The following is a 23,970-nucleotide window of genomic DNA, read 5'->3' on the forward strand; positions in this document are numbered from 1 at the left end:
CGCTACTTCGGTTTAATGTTCGCGTTTATTGTGCCAATCTGCGTATCCTCTTATTGCGTAGGTACATGTGATCGTATCGCTTATAAATACCTACGTGTTATTAGGTATTGTGTTCGAATACATTATTCACTGTTACGAATCGCTTCTGGTGGCCCCCTAGACGTATGAATGCGTTGCCAGATGACAGAGTCGAGCGGGATAGCTATAGATTATAGGCGCGGGTGCGAGCGAGGTGAAAGCTAAGGGTGGCGTCACAGACCCACCCCGCGTCGCGAACACTCGCCTGCGTTTGAAACGTCCTTCTACATGTATTTTTTTTAATAATCTAATGTTAAGCCGGCCGCAAAAGTTTCGTTTTCAGAAAGCCACAACATTCGCTTACTCATATCCAAGTTAATTCTTTACTTCCCAGAACCGACCGACCTACGCTAATCTCCAAACCGCAATCGTAAAAATCGGATTTTGCAACCAAATTTAAATAACCACGATTAATACAAGGTTTAATTAGAAGCCCAGTCATCAACACTGACGGAGACATATGTGGATCATATAGATCTTTACCGTGTGCGCATTAGCCACCCGAAGAAACGAACGCGTAAAACCATACGGCCCGCAAAAACCCGCCCAAACAACTTATTACTTCGTAGAGATTCCCAGCAAAAACCACAGGAATGCCATTTAAAAAAATTAAAACGCACGTTTTTATTTTTTCGTTATGGCAACACAAATGGACTAAAGGTTATCTCGAAGGAAAAAGGCGGGACAGAGCGATTCCATTTTTAAAACGTATCATTTAATTTTGGAACCGGCTCTCAAGACGTCAAAAGGTAGTCATTACATATTTTGTGGCCGATTGCTTAGCGCCCTGTAGATTACGTTTCTATTTATGAGTTATGATCAGAAAAACTCCCTCCGGAATGCTATAGTTTGATCAATTTCATAGGCGCATTGTGACGCGAAATAGTGCGTAAAAAGTGGCCTTTTCGCATTTTAAATACACGTATACCGGTTCGATTGCGACGGAGGTGTCAATGCATTACAGAATTTTAATTACCCCCATCCCTTCGTACGTGTAGGAATGCGATGTGGCACTGACCTAAATAATTTATGGGAAAATATTTGTCTACGCCGATTAGGATCCAGTGCACGTTCGTTTTTTCTGGGCGTTATGATTCGAAATTAGAATAAAGTGATTTAAGCGGTCACACACGCTTTTACACTTGCCACATGGAGCGACACCCGCCTACGGGTGACGTAAGCGCGTCCCGGCTCCAACAAGCCCGCTTTGATTGATCGTCGCGTCTCCAAAACATTGAACACTTTCAGTAATGCGTTTGAATTTCGAACAACGGTTGCGTCAGCCGGTATTATTTTAATCAGCCAGTGTTCTGAATTCGAATTAAATGTAATATCGAAATGTGAAAAAGCACTTTAGGGAAGAACGCGAGGTTATTGAGGTTGAGGCAACAATTGAGATTTGAGATTGTCGTTTTGAACTTCGAATGCTTTAGGTGTTATTCCCCCGACCAGTGTAGGCGGTGATCTTAATATTCATATATTAGTTACAGGTCTAAAGACCACACTATAAACTGGTTTTCTGAGACGAGCGTTCAGCGTTATATTGAAGCTCTTGTTGGACATTCGATGTAACGGATCTTTGCGTAGGATGGACATTCGTTTAATGCAAGAGGGGACAGTCCAACAACTGTTATCTTGCGAAAGGCCTACTTAACTTGAGATAAATATAAGATGACTCGTTCGGGAAAATTTGTGTTGAAGTTCTGGGAACCTAATCTAGGTAAATCTGCGTAGATATCTACGTCATTTCTTCTTTATTATAAGTTAATTAAGTGAGTAAATATGAACAACACAAGTTTGCTTTGTTTCTCAAATCGCAAACTGAATTTATATTTATACTCTGATTAGTAGACAGTGGACATTTTATATGAATAGATAAGTACAATTGTTTATTATAGAATTAATAATATGTATTTTGCTACTTTTTCTTATTGACCGATTTGAGCGCGCGACAGAAAAATTTCAACTTATCAAGTAGAAAAACTATCCAGTATTTTTTCAGAACTTCCTTAGAAAAGCTTGGTCGTAAAAAAACATAACCTAAAGTACCCTACCTACCTTAAAAAACCTGCTTTTATTCAACTTACTTTTATATATTAAAAGAGCACCTAAATAGCAACTTTGTGACTAAAACGCTATATAAATCCGATACTAATTCTTTAGCCTCGTTATCGCGTGTCCGAAACGGCCGCCATCTTTGTTTGTTGACGTTTAATTGTAGCCGCCATTTTGATTTTAATTAAATGGACTAAAATAGAGTAGGGATATTATTTTTTCAGTAAGGTTAAGTTTAGAAAACTGTTTAATAAGGCAATACAGTTAGTTAAAAAACGGGTTAGGCGGCATAAATGAAAAACATACTTTTAAATTTTGTCTAGAGTTTAACGGAATTATACCAGGATCTAGGAAAGCTAGATCAAGCAGTTCCGGCTTTAAACTTGACATTTTAAAGCGCAAGTATCAAAAAGTTGCTCCTCAAGATTCCAAGTATCAAGACTGTTCAAAAATTACGATTCAGTAGTAACTTCTACGTCAATATAGGATTAGTTATAATTATGACATTATGATAAGCTATCCAGACACCAGACGAGATACACTGAGCACACACGCCGCAAATGCAAATAAACAAAATCTTTCGTATTTAGTTACTTCACTGTTAACGAACAAAGACTTAACGAAAGTGGAGGACCCGCGCCAAAATTGTCTTTTCATACAAATGCAGTCGGGCATTTTTTTTCTGTAGTGATGCACTGGACTTTTTTTCCAAAATAGGTAAATTTAATGTTTTTCCTACTCAGAATCACCAGCTCCTTCGTTCCTACTAGGAGGAAAAAAGCGTCCCAAGTTTTATTTTTCCATTTCGTTACCATTTTTCAAACACTTTGCACGGCCGAGTACGGCGGTAACAAAATTGAAAGTACGTAAAATGTATGAAAATTTTGGGACATTGTTTCTTTCCTAGGAGCATGGAATCAGTTCATGATTCTGGGCACAAATAACATTAAATTAACATATCCTAAAAAAAAGTCCACTGCATCACTACAGAAAAAAAATGCCCAGTCCTCAATTTCCTCTCTGGATATTAACATTATTGAAAATATTTTGACACAATTTGTTGTATATCAACTACAGCTACGTTTTTTTTAAATTGTTATAAGAGGAGCATTTAATTTTTTTTATGAAAACTGTTTTTCGCTCCTAATTTTTACAGTACTTTAAAAAATCGAAAAAAGTCAAACGTAGGGGCATATACATCGAATTGTGTAATGTTAATATCCAGAGAGGAAAATGGGGACTACGTTTGTATGGAGAAGCGGCCCTCCCCTTTCCTCTTAATATATAATTTATATTTGACACCATAAAGAACGCTTCATATATACTTAGAAATTTCAAAAATGCAAATCAGTTACAAGGCGGTACATAATTTCTTTATTACATATATTTAGTACTTCAAAATTAAAACGTAAACATGTACTATACCGTGCCACAAGAATAGAAAACTACCAATATATCAAAACAGAAGAAGATATCGAATGTAACTGCGGTATTTCCGGACCGATATGACCTTCAAACCTTCAAGAAAAGAGCGTATTCCCATCTTAAAGGCCGGCAACGCACTTACAACCCCTCTGGTGTTGCGGGTGTCCATGGGCGGCGGTAATCGCTTTCCATCAGGTGATCCGTCTGCTCGTTTGCCTCCTATTTCATAAAAAAAAAAAAAAAAAAAAAAAAAAAAGTGTTGTGTATCGCGATGACTAGCTTCTTATAACATGTAATAAATGTGCCATTCACAATCAAAAGGGTACTTATTGTCGGTTGTCAATAAGGCGCTATTTACATATAGCTTGAATTGGAAATCAACCTTATTGACAAGCGACAATGTGGTACCTTTTGGTTGAAAATGACACAAATATCTATAACGTTAAGGCGGTTGTAACATCGATAGCAGACTTGTCGATATTTCATTTTGTCAATCACTTCATTTTGCCACAAAAACCTCTATATTAATGTTTCTCACATAAACAATATAACATACTTAGGCTAAGTGCAGGCCTTACCCTTGAATTACTAAATATATACCTACTGTATGATGTATGTAACACGTTTGTGGCTGTCAATCTAGAATTCCTACATGACACACCTTTAGCAACTTAATTTAGCAGCTTTATGTTATGACATAAGTGGACGCAACGGATATAGCCATTTTAAGACATTTATAAAACGTGCTTAGGCAAATGCCTATGTCAGGAAGGAGCGAACATCGACAAACTGAAGACAGTTTGTAGGCGAATATTGTGGGAGTTATGAATTTCATTAGTATTGTTATTATTTTCATTTTTATTTTTATTTTGACGATCGTGATAGAAATTCTTATATTTTTGACATTAATGCAAACTTATTATGTAAATTGTCTTTCATGAAATAAATCATCTAATCTAATATAATCTAATCTGAATAACTAGCGACCCGCCCCGGCTTCGCACGAGTGCAATGCTGATGTATTATACATATAAACCTTCCTCTTGAATCACTCTATCTATTAATAAAAACCGCATCAAAATCCGTTGCTTAGTTTTAAAGATATAAGCATACATAGGGACAGACATCTAGCCAGACAGCAGGAAGCGACTGTTTTATACTATGTAGTGATTATATTGATTATATAATTATCATTGCGACATGCAAGCTAGGTGGTTGATGTGGGTTAGATATATATACCTAGTACTTAGGTACTTCGATCATAGATAACTGATAATTTGTGCCATTTTCAACCAAAAGGGTACTTATTGTCGGTTGTCAATAAGGCGCTATTTCCATATAGCTTCAATTCGAAATCAACCTTATCGACAAGCGACAATGTGGTACCTTTTAGTTGAAAACGTCACATTTTATACCTACCTTATTATATATAGTCCTCCTCATCGTTTTCGATGACGGCAACCCCAAATAAACATTATTACAAAGGGGTAGGGTATACATGGTCGGTTAGGTGTGTTGCTGATTGTCTATTAACAATAGTAAATATGTGATATTTTCTATAAAAAGGGACCTTATTGTCGATGGCGCTTACGCCATTATTAACGATGCTCCGATATAAATACAATGCCACGCGACGCTGTGCGGCGTAAGCACCATCGACAATAAGGTCCCGTTTCATAAAAAATGCCCTATATGTATATTGATAAATATTTGGGGACAATCTTTTACAATTCGACCTAGCCGCAAACTAAGCAAATCTTGTACTATAGGTACTAGGCGACGATAGACCTACATTCTTATATAGATAAATAAATACATACTTAGATAGCTAGAAAATATCCATAACTTAGTAATAAATATTCGTGATAAACACACAAATCAATCAGGTAAAAATACATAAGTAAAATATGCAATTAATATGTAATGTACTCGTTATCCTTATATTTTATTAAATTTTAATGTTATATACGAACTGAATAATGCTGGACATGTAATATATTTTTTTTCTTATACTACGTCGGTGGCAAACAAGCATACGGCACGCCTGATGTTAAGCAGTCTCCGTAGCCTATGTACGCCTGCAACTCTAGAGGAGTTACATGAGCGTTGCCGACCCTAACACTCCTTCTCCCTCGAGCTCTGGCAACCTTACTCACCGGCAGGAACACAACACTATTAGTAGGGTCTAGTGTTATTTGGCTTCGGTTTTCTGTAAGGTGAAGGTACCTCCCCAGTTGGGTTCTGCTCTAGATCTGGAATGACATCCGCTGTGCTGTGCCCTACCGCACAAAGCGAGATTTCATTCACAGTGCCCATACCTCTCTTTTGGACGTAGTTTAAGGGCATACCCGGGTCCAAAATATCCATGTTTAAAAATATTATGAATACATGTATATGTGAAGAAAGTAGAGTTAGGTAAATGTATACCTTCAAAGACCTTTTCCACGTATGTAACACTTATATTCACAATAACTAGTCATATAAACGTCATATAACTCGTTATGCAGCGATGATAATTTAACCGTGTTTATTCCGAAGGCCATAGATATTATCCTATTCGATTAGATTTGCTAATGGATCCAAGTGAAATACGATATAATAGCTGGGATTTATCTTAATACCTATATATTTATCTTGAACTTGTCATTTTAAATTAGGCAACATAATAAGAAAACAGAAATTTACATAAAATTATAGTTTTATCGGTATCTAATTCATAAAGTTCGCATTTATGCAGTTGCTATAGAGTACTTGGTGATATAGAAATCCACATTATGTTTAGCTCTAATGAGTTGTAGAAAATGCCTTTGGGTATTAAATCCACTATTTGAGCATTTGGCAACTAAGCTTTAAAAATTAATGTAATTAAAATGAGTAATTAAATATTAATAGAATTTAAATGAATCAAACGTGTTTAAAATCAGCTGTATATCATTACTTCGTCGTTTTATTGATCCAGTTTTGCATAGATCTATGCCTCACTTGATTCACTGATTTGGCAGTTTTACGATACCTAATAAATAAATATTTTAGGATCATTTTACACAGACCGACCTTGTTACACACAATACACAGTAAGCTCAATAAGGGTGCCATTTTCAACCAAAAGGGTACTTATTGTCGCTTGTCAGTAAGGCGCTATTTCCATATAGCTTCAATTTGAAATCAACCTTATCAACAAGCGACAATGTGGTACCTTTTGATTGAAAACGTCACAAGGCTTGTTTTGTGGGTACTAGACGATGATTCATTAATAGACCTCCTTCGTAGCAGGGTCACTACCGACTGGGCTAGGAGGTCAATGTCACATTAGGCGAGTGAATTAACCATCCAAAACCATTTATAATCTTGAAAAATCATTCACAATTGCATGGTATTAATAAAACGCATCACACATCGTACTTGTTATGTAATGTTAGTAAAAATGGTAAATGTTAAAATGTTGAATGACTGCACCCGGTCTGGTCCCGAAAAGTACAATAAGTACGTCTTTTTGCTGACTAGTAGCACGCGCCGCACAAGGCTTAAAAAGTGCATTGCACCGAACAGGCATCCTAAGAAGGATCCTAAAAATTCGTTCCTATGTAGTTCAGTCACTTAACGCGGTTTTACCTAAACGATTTAGGATTCAGAATGAAGTAAGAAGTTCTTAAGAGTCAAATAAATAATAATATGATAATAGCACACAGCAAAAAATGCACTCACAAGGAAGTTATTTAATCCTAGGCATAGGCAGGTTAGGAATTCAAATAGTGCGAAATCGTTAGACGGTATAATTTATGCGCAATTATTAAAGGCGAGTGTACACAGGTCTTAATCGAGCCTATACAGGCTAGGCTAACCACGTAATAACTGGCATTATTTTATTATCTATGCTAGATTTGTAAGGGTATTGCAAATGATTTGTTATTAAATTGCTGGTAATGAGGTTCGGGTAACGGATAATTTTGTATTTTACAGTACAATAGTAGGTTTTCCTTAATGTACGTGTAGGTGTACAGGCTTGGCGAAACGCATTGAAAGGTAAAGTGCCATACATTAGAGCGTTTTCACATTGTCAGATCCGATATCGGATGTCGGAAGGAAGTAAAATGTAAGATATGTGTTTCTCTGTGTTTTTTTATGCATTTAATAAATCATTATTACTAAAAAACGCAAAATTAATGCCAATGACACTCTCCTGTAGCTGTTTTTGTCATAGGCGCCTTTCGACATCCGATAAATTCGGCCATGTCGGAACCCCTATTACTAAGACTCCGGTGTCCGTCTGTCACCAGGCTGTATCTCATGAACCGTGATAGCTAGACAGTTCAAATTTTCACACATGGTGTATTTCTGTTGCCGCTATAACAACAAATACTAAAAACAGAATAAAATGAATGTTTAAGGGGGGCTCCCATACAACAAACGTGATTTTTTTGCCGTTTTTTGCGTAATGGCACGGAATCCTTCGTGCGAGTCCGACTCGAACTTTGCCGGTTTTTCTAACATATATATGGTTTAAATTTAGGATACTATGATGATAGATAAAAACTATCCTTTGTCCTTTCCCGGGCCTCAATCTATCTCCATACCAAATCTCACCTAAATCGGTTCAGCTGTTTAAGCGTGAAATGGTAACAGACAGACAGATTACTTTCGTATTTATGATATTAAGTCGGGTATGTAAAAACGTTTAAGTATTAATATTCTATTTCAAAATCCACGATAAATATAGAGTAAGGCATACTCAAATTACCTACACCATTTTGCTCTACCAATTAAAAGCAGTTTAGTTTTCACGCATGAATAAAACATATCCAGCAATTATACAACTAATTAAAGCAAATGAATAACGGACTGGCTAAAAAACTTAATATTAATTATAACCCCAATAAAACACCTTTAAATGGCCCACTATATAGCTACCCGACCACCTGCGATATAGGCCTACAGGTGGCTACGATTAGTACTTAAATCAATGTAGCAGGCTCTGGTTCCTAGTCCACAATTTGCTTAATATACCATAACCTAGGGAGCAAACACTAGATTGCTACTCTCCGTCCCTTAGTTATAGTCCTATAATGGTCGCATAAAGGTTTAGTAAATGGCTAATAACGAATCATTATTGTGTTACTGCAGTTTTAAGTAATGATTTAATTTCCCTTCAGTGATGTTTGCGGTGTGTAATTTAGCGTTGAATTTTTTATGACGGAATCGTGTGTATTGCGGTTTATATAGTTTACAATTAGGGGTTACTTAAATACTTATGTTTTATACGCGGATACTTTGTATTTCTGCGAATTCGTTTTATTAAATGTGCCATTTTCAATCAAAAGGGTACTTATTGTCGGTTGTCAATAAGGCGCTATTTCCATACAGCTTCAGTTTGAAATCAACCTTATTGACAAGCGACAATGTGGTACCTTTTAGTTGAAAATGTCACAAATATAGTATAAGGGTAAGGGTATTATTTCATACAAAAGTGAATATTTAGATTGTGAATGGGTGTGAAAAAGACTTAAATGCCGTCAATTGATTCATTGATTTAAAAAAAACTAGATTTACAATGCATGATTTGCAACGAGTTTTAACCCAAGTTTCTAACCTTTCCCACGTTATGTCACCGTTTATTCCCGGCAATATTAATATTTATATTAAGCTTATCAGCAATCTCGAACAATATTCGCACTAAAACAATTATTGCTTTTAACATCGGCGGTAACTAATAAAGTCCCGTGACTGCAATATGCTACACTGTACGTAGCGTCAGCAAAACAATGCGAAACCATTCGGTAACCCATTTTGAATAAATAAAACTGGAAACGGAAGAATTGTTATATTTAAATTATTTTAAACGGTTCACGTAATAATAATTGGAATAAACGATCGACATGTTTCGATCCGTTTTTTGAGGATTTCTGATTGGAGCAAAAACTGCACTATACTAATAGAGCTCGCGACGTGTACACGTCTGCTTGGTTGTATAAAAAACACATTTGGGGCATTTTCTATGAAAAGGGACCTTATTGTCGATAGCGCTTACGCCGCACAGCGTCGCGCGGCATTGTATTTATATCGGAGCATCGTTAATAATGGCGTAAGCGCCATGGACAATAAGATCCCTTTTTAAAAAATACCACATTTTACCTCCTTTTTCTATATCTTACATACTCATATAAAAATAGTGGTCCGCATATATGTTTAGTTGTAAAAGGAATGTTATGAACAACAAATCATAGTTCCGTTCACATGACATCTATTCAATCTTAATAGTGATTATTATATTCATAGTCATAGATATAAAGATAAATTTAATGTGACAATTGTTCATATCGATACGCGATCGTATGAGATTAATCAGCCTGTTCGCTAGTTATTGATTTTGTGATATAAATCGAACATTTTAATTATTTCGTATATGTATTTTGGATCTTTCTATTTTCTATACGGCCAGGGGCACATTTCTCGAACGGTATTAAACTAATATTATTAGTCCACGAACTGTCAAATCGTATACCCAATAGCCATGGCTACACACTGATAAATAATAATATTAGACTAATACCGTTCGAGAAATGGACCTCAGTTGAACACCCGAATCCAATAGGGGATATTACTGCAATGTTCTGTCACCAGAGTGCAGCACTAGCCTTTTTAGTAAACCATATAGTAACTTATACATAACCTTTACCAGGGTTTTGACAAGTTTTCAGAGATAATAAAATATGATATTGATGCATCAAGGCGGTTCGTTTACAGAAAACCTACCGGGAAACTCGAATCCGAAATTTCGCTATCTGCCTCTTTATCGCTTGAATATGCAAGAGTGACAGATGTTAGATGACGAAATTCCGATTTTCTTGTTTCACGATAGGCCCCTTAGATTGTGGTAGTGGCGCCCCTGACGCAGAGCTTCGCGTAATACCTATTCCCTATTTCTGAGCTATAAAAAATACCATAGACATGCCATAGACAAGATATTAGGGGCTTCAAAATTGTAGAACTCTCTTTATGATAGCTACGAAATATCAAACTTGTAATTGCAAGGTGCTCGAAATCGTCTTTTTTTTTCAACGACAAGCATTTTTTTATCAATTGCTTGTACTAATATGCTGTCTGTACGTGTATGTATTGTTTACTTGCCATTGCTAGTGCTAAGTAGGTAGCCAGTAACGAGACCTAGTGCTTACTTTATCGACTGAAACTGATACTGCGCGTAGAAATATAAAAAAACAGTAGAATGGCAATAAAAACTCACAGTCCAACTAACGTCGACAGTTATGTGTTCCGGTATAAAAGGTTTAAAATATTGACACAGGATGTTTATAAGAAGTGAAAATGAGATACATTTGATGTCTACTTACTAGCTTTTCCAACTGGCTAAAACTTTTTTCCGCGGCGCAGAAATTTCAGCCAGTGCTTCCGCGTAGAAAAAAAAGTTAAGGCATTTTTCGAACCTTACATTTATCGGAGCGTGTTTGTCATGCCTACGACAACGAAAATGTCTACTAACGTTTTAGGCGAGGTAATGACGCATCGATCGGTCCAAATCGCACAGTCACTGTATTTGATAGCAGACCCCCGCTCTTCAAAATCGTTGGGTCTATTCATATAATACTTACATGCTACGTGCGGTTTGGAACATTTTAAGATGATACATATCTCAATTTTTTTTAACAATTATGGCCTGGATGCAAGTCCTTTAAGCCAATACACATCTCAATTTTGTGGAGTTTTCGAAGCGTGTTCTCTTGTTCGTAAATCCATTATTGTTTGGGCTATATGTGAAAAGTTTGAACATACAAAATTTGTTTGTAAAATAGAGGTTATCTCAATTAATTACAATTACTTGAAAGACAAAAGTGGCACTAAGTGGCCTGTCAAATATTCTTTCAAGCCCCGTAATCTTAAGGGAATATATTTTAAAAGCTTAAGCAAGTTTAATTGATGGTAGATAGCCATCGGTCGATGACTCGGCTATTTTAATGAATATTCAGTGCTTTTCGTTCTTTTTGGACAACTTAAAACATTTTAATTGTAAGAGAGGTGTAAAAGGATTATGTTTTGTCCCTTTTTTGGGCACTTAAATAGAAGGAGAGGTGAAGGGGTTTGTTCTGGTTTGTAGCCTTTAGACGCGATGACTTGTTTCTTTGCAAAATAGGTTATTGGTTTTTGATGAACATTATCAAGATTTTTAAATATGACAATGTTATGTGACGAAGAATATTCAGTATGATGTTACTTATATTCCTCTTGTAATTCTAAATAATAGAATATTTCTTGTCATTCTTTAAACGGTTATAGACAGGTGTGCAGTGACTCCACAAAAATCAGAACCAGCAATTTAAGTCACTACTACTCACGTCATTCTTTGAGCAGCCGTACCCCGTAGTATGATCTGACCACAAAAGCTAATATCTTAAAATACGAAACTGTAACTAGACTGTTGGTTTTTCATAATTTTTTGTTAGAAAATACTGTATTATCAAAGCCTCCTATGAGTCAGATTCAAAATTGTATAATTTTAGACTGATGGTCGTTACGTATAGTCGCCATCAGATATATCGGAGCGGCCGAGGCTCTCACAAATATCTGAACACGCCTCTATTGTCAAGGCGTTAGAGTGCGTGTTCAGATATTTTTGAGCACCTTGGCCGCTCCGATATATCTGATGGCTACTGTACGTACTACAATATGTAGTGCCGATCCTGGCCGATTTCTTGCCTTCCTCATGAAACCCTAGTATTATATCCTATCATAACCTTAATTTTCTTGCAGTACGACGAGGGCCTCCACGGGGGTGGTTACATGGAGGGGGGCGCGATGTACCACGAGCACAGACTGACGCACCCCCACCTACCCGCGGTCCACTACCCCCCGCCGGCGGCGCCCGCGCACGCGCTGCCTGGCGAGCCGCTCGTCCATAAGAGAGACAAGGACGCAATATACGGGTGAGTCCGGTGGTAACGTGTGATGTTTCTATATTTTTGATGAGCTGGTAAACTCTTCTATATATTTCCTACATCCTAAAGCATGCTTAAGGCTCCTAACTTCTATACTATACACTTCAGGCTTAAGTGTATAGAAGTTAAGAGTACCTCAGGGTACTTTATTGGGACCCATTTTTTTACTTATACCAAAGATAGATATAACTCCGTAATAGATGGATACAGTCTAAGGAAAAAACGTGTCTCGAAAATCAAGAAAATTTGATTCTCGTTCAGAGGGCACTACTAGTTTTGGCCTACAGTCGTATAGATGGCGTTGACGGTTTCGTTTGTTATTTAACAATTTTAACGCATATCAGTGAAAGAACATGGGTCAAAATCATCAAAATAATTAATGCAAATAAAAAAAATCATTTATCTATATTTAAATACATTTTATCGTATTTTTACAAATCTTCAATTTTAGTTTTAAAGTGTGTCGACAGATGGCAGTGAATTTACTGGGGTTACAAAATTTACTATGACAGTACCGCTCTTGTATAAGTTACTCTATGCTTATACTGAACAACATTATTTTACACATTCAAGCAGTCCATATACGCAATAAAAAAAGGTTTTTGGATAGAGAGTCGATCCTGGGTTTCATATTTACATTTGATTTAATGCATGAGGTAACATTGGAATGTTTGCTACCCTAAGATAAATCTTCTACTATATTGCTGTTCTTCAGAACATCTTATTTATTACGAAATGAAGAAATCCGAAATCAGAAATTATTTATTTGCGTTGATACAGTATCTTTTAGGTGCATTCCCTCATTTCCTTTTCATTCATGTGTTTTTTTTATAAAGTAGTCTTTATCTTCGTCATAATTCATTATGACTTCTGCTAAGCAATTGACATGGTTGTCTAGTTTCAATTTTCCACCAGCCACATCAGCATTTATTCTTCGAACTAGCACTCTCCAATCGTGACGACACGCACTATCAGTTATTACCTGATATAGACATAATTATGGATCCGTATCGTGGCGCTCAGAGGGTTATCTGATAGTGTGATACGTCATAATCTTTGTTTGTTATTATTATGCCAAAATTTTCGATTTTTTTCTTATTCAAGTTCATACAATTATGAATGGGTAAAATGTGCTTTTATTGAACACGATAGATTTATATTTAGATTTATTAATTTCATAATATTAAATTATAATATAAATTATTTTACACTAATCTATACGAATTTATATTATGATCGTCAAGTAGGAAAATAACAATCAAATAATATAATAGGAGAATACAATAAAATGAAACAATTTATGAATTGAGTAATTTACATTGAAACTGTGTAAAAACGAAACTTATTATGATTGCTTCCACCAGTTTTACAACTGTATGAATTATACTTGCCGGTATAAGTGAGAGAACGAGCAAGTCTTTTCGTCTGATTCTGTTTGCACACTTCTTGACTTCCCTGTACTTATACGTGATTGCTTTTCCTTTAGTTGATCTCAAGCCTAACGATGGATTTCAATTCCTTGCTTCGATTTCGTTGTTGATGTTATTTATGAACTCGATCAACATGTTTTTATGAAGTGTCCACTTTTACGTTTATACCTTCTTTCTTTGTCATTTCCGTCTGTCATGCGTTCTTTATCATTTAACAGCTTCCTCCCTTACCTTAAGAGTTACATATTTGTGACTTTTTCAATCTTCACCTACACGACATTTATTACTGTTTAGAAAACGAATGTATATTAATACAAATATAACCAGCAGCCTAACAACGTAAATAATGTGACATATTAGGACATTGATGGCTCTAACAGCAGCTATCAGCAGTGACATTAACAGCTGCGCACGAGTCGATACTGTTAATTTATGGACGAGATAAATAGGAAAATTTATTCCGATTTTAATTTTTAATGATATTTGTTATTTATAGTTGTTATTTGTGGCTTAGCGTGTGAAAATATAAATAGTAATCGGAAAGAGTTATCCGTTGGAATTTAAATAGTTTTAGACTGAAAGCAGTCAGATTCTCTTAGCTTTCTAATGACTATTTCTCGATAAGAATATTGAACAGACCATTCAAAAATACAGTTTACTTTAAGAATCAATATTGTACTCTTGTCAGATAGGTACTTTGTAGTTGGGGCCTAATAAAAAAAAAACAATCTTTCCTTTATCGCTAAAAAACTTTTAGCCCCATTAAATTTCCACCTAAACTCGGAAAAGACATTAGACTAAACAATGTTTGGTCAAAATTTGCGTTTCATAGTCGTGATGAGATCGTATCAGTCAGAGGCGCGACCTCTGCCACTTACTCCATTACAAGGAGCTTAGTTTTATCAGACCAAAAGTTGTCAACAGAGGGCGGGAGCCAGTGACAGCGAATTTCGTTAGCCGCCATTTTGTTCCATAGAATTGTGATCTTAACATCAAGTTAAAAATTAAATATAAAATATCAGTTAGTTGAAAGGAATTTTGTTGTGATTTTTCATCACATATACGTTTATTGCTATAATTGCCAATTTAAGTACATACCTACTTGACGTTATGAATGAAAATTATTGAGAATTCCTTTCAAACGATTGTTGCTGTCAAAGCATCATTAAAATAAATACTGTTTATTTTTGTTAGTTTTCTAGAAATAATCTTAAACAAAAATGTATCAAATCGGATCTAGGTCAAATTTTAATTAAAACGCTGTTTTACGTTTCTAGGTTTCTTTATTTTTATTACATGTAAGTATATAAAACCATAAACCACGGATTTTATGACATTAAAGTATTCATAACTCAACGCCCCGATGCATCCATGTTGGAATAAATCTAACCGACTATAAACAATGAATATTTTTAATTTCCCGCCGTAAATACGAGCTGTGGCGTATTTAAAGGTCACCTTTTTTTATATCTTTCTTACACTTTCAAGTACTGTATTTTATTTGTTTTACGCCATTTTTTGTGTTTTGTGCGTAGATGCGTAACCGTGTGAGTACAATAACCGCGTATTATGATAATGGCTAATAATACGTGGTGTATTTTCATATTCCGACTTTTAATTTTCTGCTATAAACTTCCATAGCGCTCGTAAATCGTTGTCACTTTGATTTAAAGATGTTCGCGCCAGTATTTACTATTTTTTTATCGTAATCGTAAAAGTAATTTTTTAAGCTTGAAATGCTTGAGAGTTAGTTTTTAGATTAATTACATAATTTTTTGCTTGCAAGGAATAAATTTTACGCAATTTTCACATAGTAAAAATGCCGTAAAGATTGCTTTCAATGATATCGATGTATTGAATATTGATGAAACATTACTAGCTATTTCATCTCTCACTAGATAGCTATTTAGGTCAATTATTATGCGCGTACGCCATAGCATTCTAAATATGCGAGAACAAAAATATGTAAATATAAAAAAGTGCGAGTCGGACTCGCGCACGAAGGGTTCCGTATCATTACGCAAAAAACGGCAAAAAAATCACGTTTGTTGTGTGGGAGCCCCACTTAAATATTAATTTTATTCTGTTTTCAGTATTTGTTGTTATAGCGGCAACAGAAATATGTACATCACGTGGGAATATTTCAGCTGTCTAGCTATCACTGTTCATGGGATACAGCCTGGTGACAGACGGACAGACAGACGGACGGACGGGCAACGGAGTCATAGTAATAGGGTCCCGTTTTTTACTCTTTGGTTACGGAACCCTAAAAATTTAGGTATACATAAACTCCTTTTATATTTGTGGTTTGGATCAGTCTTCTTCGAACAATTTTAGCCAACAATGTGACTGTGTCGCTGACACTGGGACCCCACATCCAAGACACTAGATGATATCGGCAGCACGTCTCATCACAATCTGCATCTCATCTCACTCGCGCACTCAATTATCCTATTGTTTGAATTTATAAGATTTGCCGCGACTGAAGAGCGTGAAGGGTGTGGCTTTGATTCGCTTTTAAAGTTAAGATGAAGATTTATTAAGGATTTAAGGCTCAAGTTTGGGACACTTTTTGCGTTGACCAGAGAAGTAATACTCAGAAAACTTTCCTGTTAAGCTATAGCTAATAGTTAAACTCAATTTATGATTATTGAAGTGGTATTTGTAATAATATTCATAGCACACAAACTACCTAAGCTTCCATCGAGAACTACACTACCCATGCTCACCGTTGCGGGGCTGTCGATAAAGCTAGCCATACACGCACGGATTTGCCCGTCGGATCTGCCTGAAAGATATGTCTGGCGGGCACATCCGTCAATGTGTGGCGAGAAATAGACACAGATTTGTCCGCCGGATGCCCGTCCGCTGCCCATCTGTATCTATTTCTCGCCACACATTGACGGATGTGTCCGCCAGACACATCTTTCAGGCAGATCCGACGGGCAAATCCGTGCGTGTATGGCTAGCTAATAAATGTGGTGAGGGAAGGCGTTTGCCCCGAAAAAAATAGACGGGCTAGCTATTAACTGTCCTGCTTTTATTGCTGCCCTGGTAGTCTTCTTCCTCGACCAGCACGTTCAAATTGTGTGTCATCGTGGCGAAGACCGGCATAGAAAATTGTTGGTTAAGAAGACTGTCACAGGGCAAGAACTTGTATTTGTATACTTACGTCGCTCAGGCACAGTCAGAAAGAAAGAGCGTCGGTCCTCTGCTCTACTAACCTTATGTAGGCTAACTGCCAATGCCTCACCTTGACTCTCAGGTTTTTAAAGGGTCGGCAACGCGCGTGTAATATCTCCGGTGTTGCAGGCGTCCATAGGCTACGGTAACTGCTTACCATCAGGCGGGCCGTATGCTTGATTGCCACCGACGTAGTATAAAATAAAAGTGAAATATGTGTATAAACGCAACAGTTAGAAGCGACGAAAGAGCAACGTAGACGGTCTCTTCCACATTGACGTACTGTTCTGTCCACTACTGATCTATCCTGCTCCCGTGTGAAACCAGCATTATAGCAAAATTATAAGCTGACTAATTGGCAACCTGTTCCAGGCACCCCCTATTTCCCCTGCTGGCGCTGATCTTCGAGAAGTGCGAGCTGGCGACGTGCACCCCGCGCGACCCCGGCGTGGCCGGCGGCGACGTCTGCTCCTCAGAGTCTTTTAATGAGGACATCGCTGTCTTCAGCAAACAGGTACTTACACTATTCACTGAGGACTTTTTCATAGCTCCAAGCTCCAATATGCCAGAGTGATAGAAAGGCATATAAACTTGATTGTACACAGTTGTAGTAGTAGTAAAACTCTTTATTGTACAAAAAGAAACATAAAACAAGAGAAAAACGCATCCTTTGTACAAGGGCGAACTTATCCCTTTCAGGGATCTCTTCCAGTTAACCTTTGAGCAATTGAGGGAGAGTTGGAGAACGGTAGACATCAAGGGTAGGCTGTTGTTTTTGTTTGTTATTCGTCGTTACTTTTGGTTAAACTCATTTCCTCAAAGGTTAACTGGAAGAGATCCCATACAGGGATAAGTTCGCCTTGTTGTGTTTAATTTTTTCTGTGACTGTGTTTTTCGTGTTGTTATTTTTTATATACAATAAAGTATATACATACATACATACATATACTGTAAAACAACCCAACTATGTAGTCTATATAGTCCAATACTACAACTATACTATACAATTTCGATATGTGATTCTTCCTTTCTTCAATGCCAATGCTCTTTTTGGTTTTGTTTTAGTTTTTTCTGCTATCTATGAATATTTTTTCCTTAGAACCACAAAATTCAAATAAGAACACCTGAACGACGATGTTATAATTAATTTTGGAGGTAGAGTAGGAAACAGTGGCTCGGAAAAATAGCCGGGTACAGTGGCTCTCAACCTAATTCCAAGATGATAGAGGCGATATTGGGGCGACTGTTCGAGCTGAGCCACTGTTTCCTACCCTACCCTATAGTTGGGAGCTTGTAAACCATATTTGGGTAGTTTTATTAAAAAAACATTAGCGATATTTGTGCATGAGGGAAGGTCAATATGTTAACTGCAGAGCTTAATAAAAAAAATGGAAAACTGGCAACATCTAAATTGTTAATTTAAATATACTGATTTCAAGGAAAAATAGCTGAAAAGATAAATAAAGACCATTACGTATGACCAATCAGATAAGGTGTAAATCGTGGTCACGTCGGGTTCGGATCACATTACATCAACATCCATGCCAGCAAAAAAGACTCTTACAGCTACAAGAATAAAGATCTTTTTAGGATACCTTCAAGTCTTCAGATTCGCTCTAATGTAAGTGGATTCCGAATTGCGATCTTCAGTTATTAAATATCGTAAAGATATCTAGTTTCTAGCTTAAAGTTCAGTCATAGATAGCCTAGAGCCATTAGGAGTTGACTTTAAATGACACCAGAGGGCTGCCGCCAAGATCGAAAATTCGTTATCTCCCTCTCTATCGCTCTTGCATATTCGTCTCCCTTTCTATCGCTTTTGCATATTCGAGCATGAATGTAAAGCAAATGCTCTATTGCCCAATAGATGACACCCTGCTACCAACTATTGACAATGACTTAACTTTAACCTTGTAAGGCCCACCATACAAAGTTTCCCTATTTTTAATTTGAACCTTGTTGTATAGAAGATTAGGGTGACTTTCGTTTGATTTAGAAAAATATAAAACAAAAGAAATGCTACTTAATTCAGTTAGTGTAAGGTTCAAATTAGATTGAAACAGAGTGTACATTGTAATGCACATTGGGCCTTACGAGGTTAAAGATGACATGTATGTATTGGGAGAGTGACGATTACTCGAATGTCTACTTTAATGCGTTTTAATTCGAAAATAGCCAGTAAAACTAACGAATAGTTTCAATTTTACTACAAAATACCTTCCATTAGAATTTAAATTATCCGATATGAGTCTGGAGGCGTATTCTGATATTTCTGATTGTAATACGGCTTATGAATTTGATCTGGATTTGTTATTGCCATATTCTGTCAGTGCCAAAAGTGACGGTTCTAGTTGGTCACTTTTGACACTAACAGATCGTATCCATAACAAAGAGAATTAATAACCTGTATAGACAATCAGAATACGCTTCATGTTATAAAAATATAAAAATAGTACTTACTGCTGTGGCGCAACGACCCGAAGTGGATCTTGGCCTCCGACACCAAAGACCGCCATGCTACTCTGTCCAAAGCCGTCTCTCCCCTTCGCCGTCATAGCTGTCTCTGTCTAAAAATAGTATCAATGTTTAAAATGATACGACTACAGGCAACATAGTTGCACTAGTACAGTAACATTACCTAGCCAATGCCGATAAGATCATCTCAGCTAGGCTGCCTGTTAGTTGACTTGACCATGCGTAGTAAATAATTGCTAATATCTATGCTGTATCTGGCCATAAACAATTTTTATAAATGAAAGTTTTCTTTACCCTTATCTCCAGTTCAATGCATAAATACCTTCCTTTGAAATTTCCGATAGACATAAAAAAAAAACACGTTAACTAAAAAAGCTTTTTGTTTTTTAATGAAACTAAAACCTAGCTCAGGGAGGCGATTTTTGAATTACGATCGCTCGATTTCGCCACTCGAAAATCGGTGGAAAACATCGAAATGCAAATTTTTAAATTACTAGCGATAGAAATTGGGAATCTAGTAGTATTGACAACTCCTCTTTAATTCTATTAGTAGAATTTGAATGCCTAGTTGTGGAGATATTCTTGAATGAAATACACGAAATCGAGCGGTCGAAATTCAAAAATCGGCCCCCAGAAAAAGGAATTTTTCAGACACGATAGGTTAAAAATTCCACGCGCCGAGTATCGTATCCGCCAATAATTCGATTTCATATTTCCACGAAAAAACCTTACGGCGGACCGAAAATCCGTAATAAAAATCCATGCTTCCCCAATTTCCATTCCATACACAGCGTCCATTCACTGCCCGAAATTACTCTGCAGAACACTGGCCGGAATAACTTTGTGAACGCACCTGCCGTCCCATCACGATTAAAAAAAAAGTAAAAAGCGCGCGAACGCATTGGCATATTAAAATGTCGCGCAAAATGGCGGCTGTAAATCACTAGCTGCAATTTCTTACAGTAATGCTTTAATAAGTCTTAGGCGTAATTAGTAACGGTAAAATCAAATCGGATCGGATTGCTGTAGGCGTTTCAGTATCGATTGTTCAGGGTTCAAGCTGTAATCGTTTAGCTCTATGCTTGTTTGTACGCAAATTTTATCGTCAACTAAATTAAGTTTCGTATCAGTGGGACATAATCGATCCGACGCGTTTTTATTTTAATTATCATAACTCGTGAGTTTCTCGCCGGAGCGAATTGAATTGCTGGTTTTTTAGCGAGGCAAGATGTCGTCTAAAGCCAGTTTTTGTAAAAACAGAATTGAAAAACAGCCGTCAGGTGAATGTCACCGGTTTTTAAAAGTTTATAAATCGAACAATGGTGTTGCCACTGTTATTACCCCTGAGAATTTTTTTGTTAAAAAAGCGAAAGTATAAAATCATCGTAGAAAGCGGTTTTAACCATAACATTTACCCAATAACAGTAATAACATGACAAGCCGAAACAAACTAACACGTATCATTTGAATAACAATAAAACGTTCAAATTGAGTAATTTTACAATCGTTTCCGTAGAACCGGCAATCAGTAGAACCAACAATCAAAAGTATCAAAACCGTGTAATATTGTCAATTTTTATTACCGCAAGTGTTTTTTTTTTCGAAACACAATAAGCGTTGACGTATTGCGGTGGCAGCCAACGAACCAACGTCTTCACTTGACGAAAGAGGTTTTAATATCAATCCTGGCGGAAGTGACTTTGTATAGTCGTAATGATATGAAATTTCCCTTTATTACCAATATTATTGAATCGTTATCAGTCAAAGACTTCATTGTACTGTAATTATTGGAAGTAAATGGTATTTATAGTTGTTATATTGCAACTTTTGACCTGAGATAACTGGTCATGGAACTGACCGTTATTATTTATTGTAGATTGAGGAAGTACTTATATTACACAAGTGATCTTAATACATTACTTGGAGACAAAAGAAGATTTTCTATAAAGCTATATTTATTGTATTGTAATCGTTTATTGCAGACAAATAGTCCATATTATGTACCTACACACTATTTACAAGTAGAATTAAAAATAATTAAAAATAATTAATCACAAAATTCATAAATCAAGTCAAATAAATATAAATAAACGAACAATTAGATCATAAAAATAAATTTTTTAATAAAAATTAAAAAGATTAAAATTCAAAAATTCAAAATTACAAATTTAAAATGATTATATATGTATATGCATTTGTATTATATGATCTTTTATACGAATAAATATAATATGGAGTCAAGTTATATAGGTATAAAGGGGATATGTAAAAATTTATAAGCATATACTAATTCTAACGATAATTTTGAAAATTTGAAAATTAAAACAGGTAATGTTATACTTATATAACATTCAGAAATTAAAATCTTAAAATTAAACTAATTTGTGTTATTGAGTCCGGGAGTTCCGGGGCCTGACATGTAGGTCGATAAGTACTTTCGTGAGAGGACAGGAGGATTTATGTATTACATTTATATTTGTGCCTATTAATTTTAAGTACCAAGTTTTAGTGTTCTTTACATACCCCGCACCAACTATGCTTCTCTGTTTGGCCTAAAGGTTGACTGGAAGAGGATTCCGTGTGACATTAAGTCCGCCTTTTGTCACTGTCTATTTTATACTGTGCAATAAAGTTTAAATAAAGTAAAAAAAATAAAAAAGGGTTATACTAAAACTAGGTACTTCTAATCCTATAAGACTTAATAAGAATATAAAAAAAAAACAATATAACTTTTTTAAACCTATATTATAATGGCCTGTAAATATAATATAAGAGGTCTTTATTTTTTTCTAAAAATATCTAGTTATCTGTCTTATGACTTAAGGCCGTTCCATCGGTTTGCCGCTGTCTTTGTCACATTTCGCAAGAAAGAACGGGAAAGAACATACGCACCAAGTGTCAATTTACAATATCGAAATTCTAAAGCTATGAAATTACTATTTATGTTAAGATTGTTTTTTTCTTCTTTTTTTGTTTATAGTATCTCATAATAAATAACCGAGTAAAGTAGGATTAAAAGTCCGAGTTAGAGGTTACTTTGGGAATTAATTGTATCGAGCGAAGTGTCATAATTCGTGTATCGGAAGCTATGTTGTTAAAGATAATATAGTCAAGAACTACATATATTTTTTCCACGTCTACGAATATCAACGCCTCTTAGAAAAACATGATCATATAAGGAGATTTTTCGCCTTCTGGCTCAGGGAACCGCCTTAAGAAAATAGGTACTAAACATACATGTCAACATTACTGTCATCTTAAAAACATTTCAATCACAAAAAATCTGTCACTAAATGTCCGATTGATATCAATTAATAAACCATTTATCATTAGTTACGTGTGTTAATAGCCTTTATTGCAATCGTAAAACTTATCGGGTGCATTGAGATAAAATTCGGTGACGACTCATAATAAATCATAAACTGTTTATTTTCGATGCCTATGTTATAAATATATTTAAGTGACTGAGTGATTGATATATAGAGCAACTTGTGAATACTTCACGCTTAAAATAATGATTATAAGTAAAATTAGTAATAATATATATTGGAGAAAGTGTGATTGACAGTTATGAATTTGACAGCTTGCGCGTTCCGTTTCACGTAAAATCGTTTTAACTTTAACAATAACACACTTAATATATATATTTTTTTATACAAATCTGGGCGATGAACTTTGATATATATTTGTAAAGTTATAGAAAGACATAGAAATAATTTTATTTAATGAATAAATATGTAGGTAAAATCATTGCGCTCATCTAGTATGCTTTATTCTGTGTGTCACGACACGAACATTATTTTTTTCGCCTATATCTATATTTTATATTACATCATCATCATTCGCTTGCCCTTGTCCCATTCACTTGGGGTCGGCGCAGCATGTCTTTTTCTTCCATACATCTCTGTCACCCGTCATCTCATCATTCACTTGCGTTAGTTTCATATCATCTTTCACACAGTCCATCCACCTTTTCCTCGGTTTTCCTCTCCTCGTACTTCCCTCCACATTCATTCTTAATACCTTTCTCGTCACATGACTTTCATCCCTCCGCATCACATGCCCGTACCATGCTAGGCGTTATATTACATCATGCCAACGAAAGTTAACTTTAACCCACGTGGGAATAAAAAATAATTATGACCACGTGTGTCACATACGTTCCATTCTCACATATGTAATCATTGGGAAGCGTTGACACCAGTAAAAGTGTTCATATGCGGCATTGTAACTATGAGCTATGTTTTGTTTGATTGTTTCTCATATTAACTATTTTTCTTAAATTAATAAAACAAGCTCAACCGCAAAGACATATTTCACTCACAAATATATTTCTTAATTAATTAAATACAGAAATATTACACCATTCCATGCTTGAA

General features: G+C 35.8%; 1 protein-coding gene across 1 annotated transcript in view; it reads left to right on the forward strand.

Moving 5' to 3' along the window:
- The window catches only part of LOC134748148 (homeobox protein homothorax), a 333,582-nt gene that overhangs the window by 10,109 nt on the left and 299,503 nt on the right, over positions 1-23,970 (forward strand). The window contains exons 2-3 of the mRNA XM_063682855.1: positions 12,319-12,491; positions 17,489-17,630. Coding sequence (XP_063538925.1) covers positions 12,319-12,491; positions 17,489-17,630 — 315 coding nt within the window. The remainder of the gene's footprint in view (positions 1-12,318; positions 12,492-17,488; positions 17,631-23,970) is intronic.

This window comes from Cydia strobilella, chromosome 16, assembly GCF_947568885.1.
Source record: "Cydia strobilella chromosome 16, ilCydStro3.1, whole genome shotgun sequence".
Classification (NCBI taxonomy): Eukaryota; Metazoa; Arthropoda; class Insecta; order Lepidoptera; family Tortricidae; genus Cydia; species Cydia strobilella.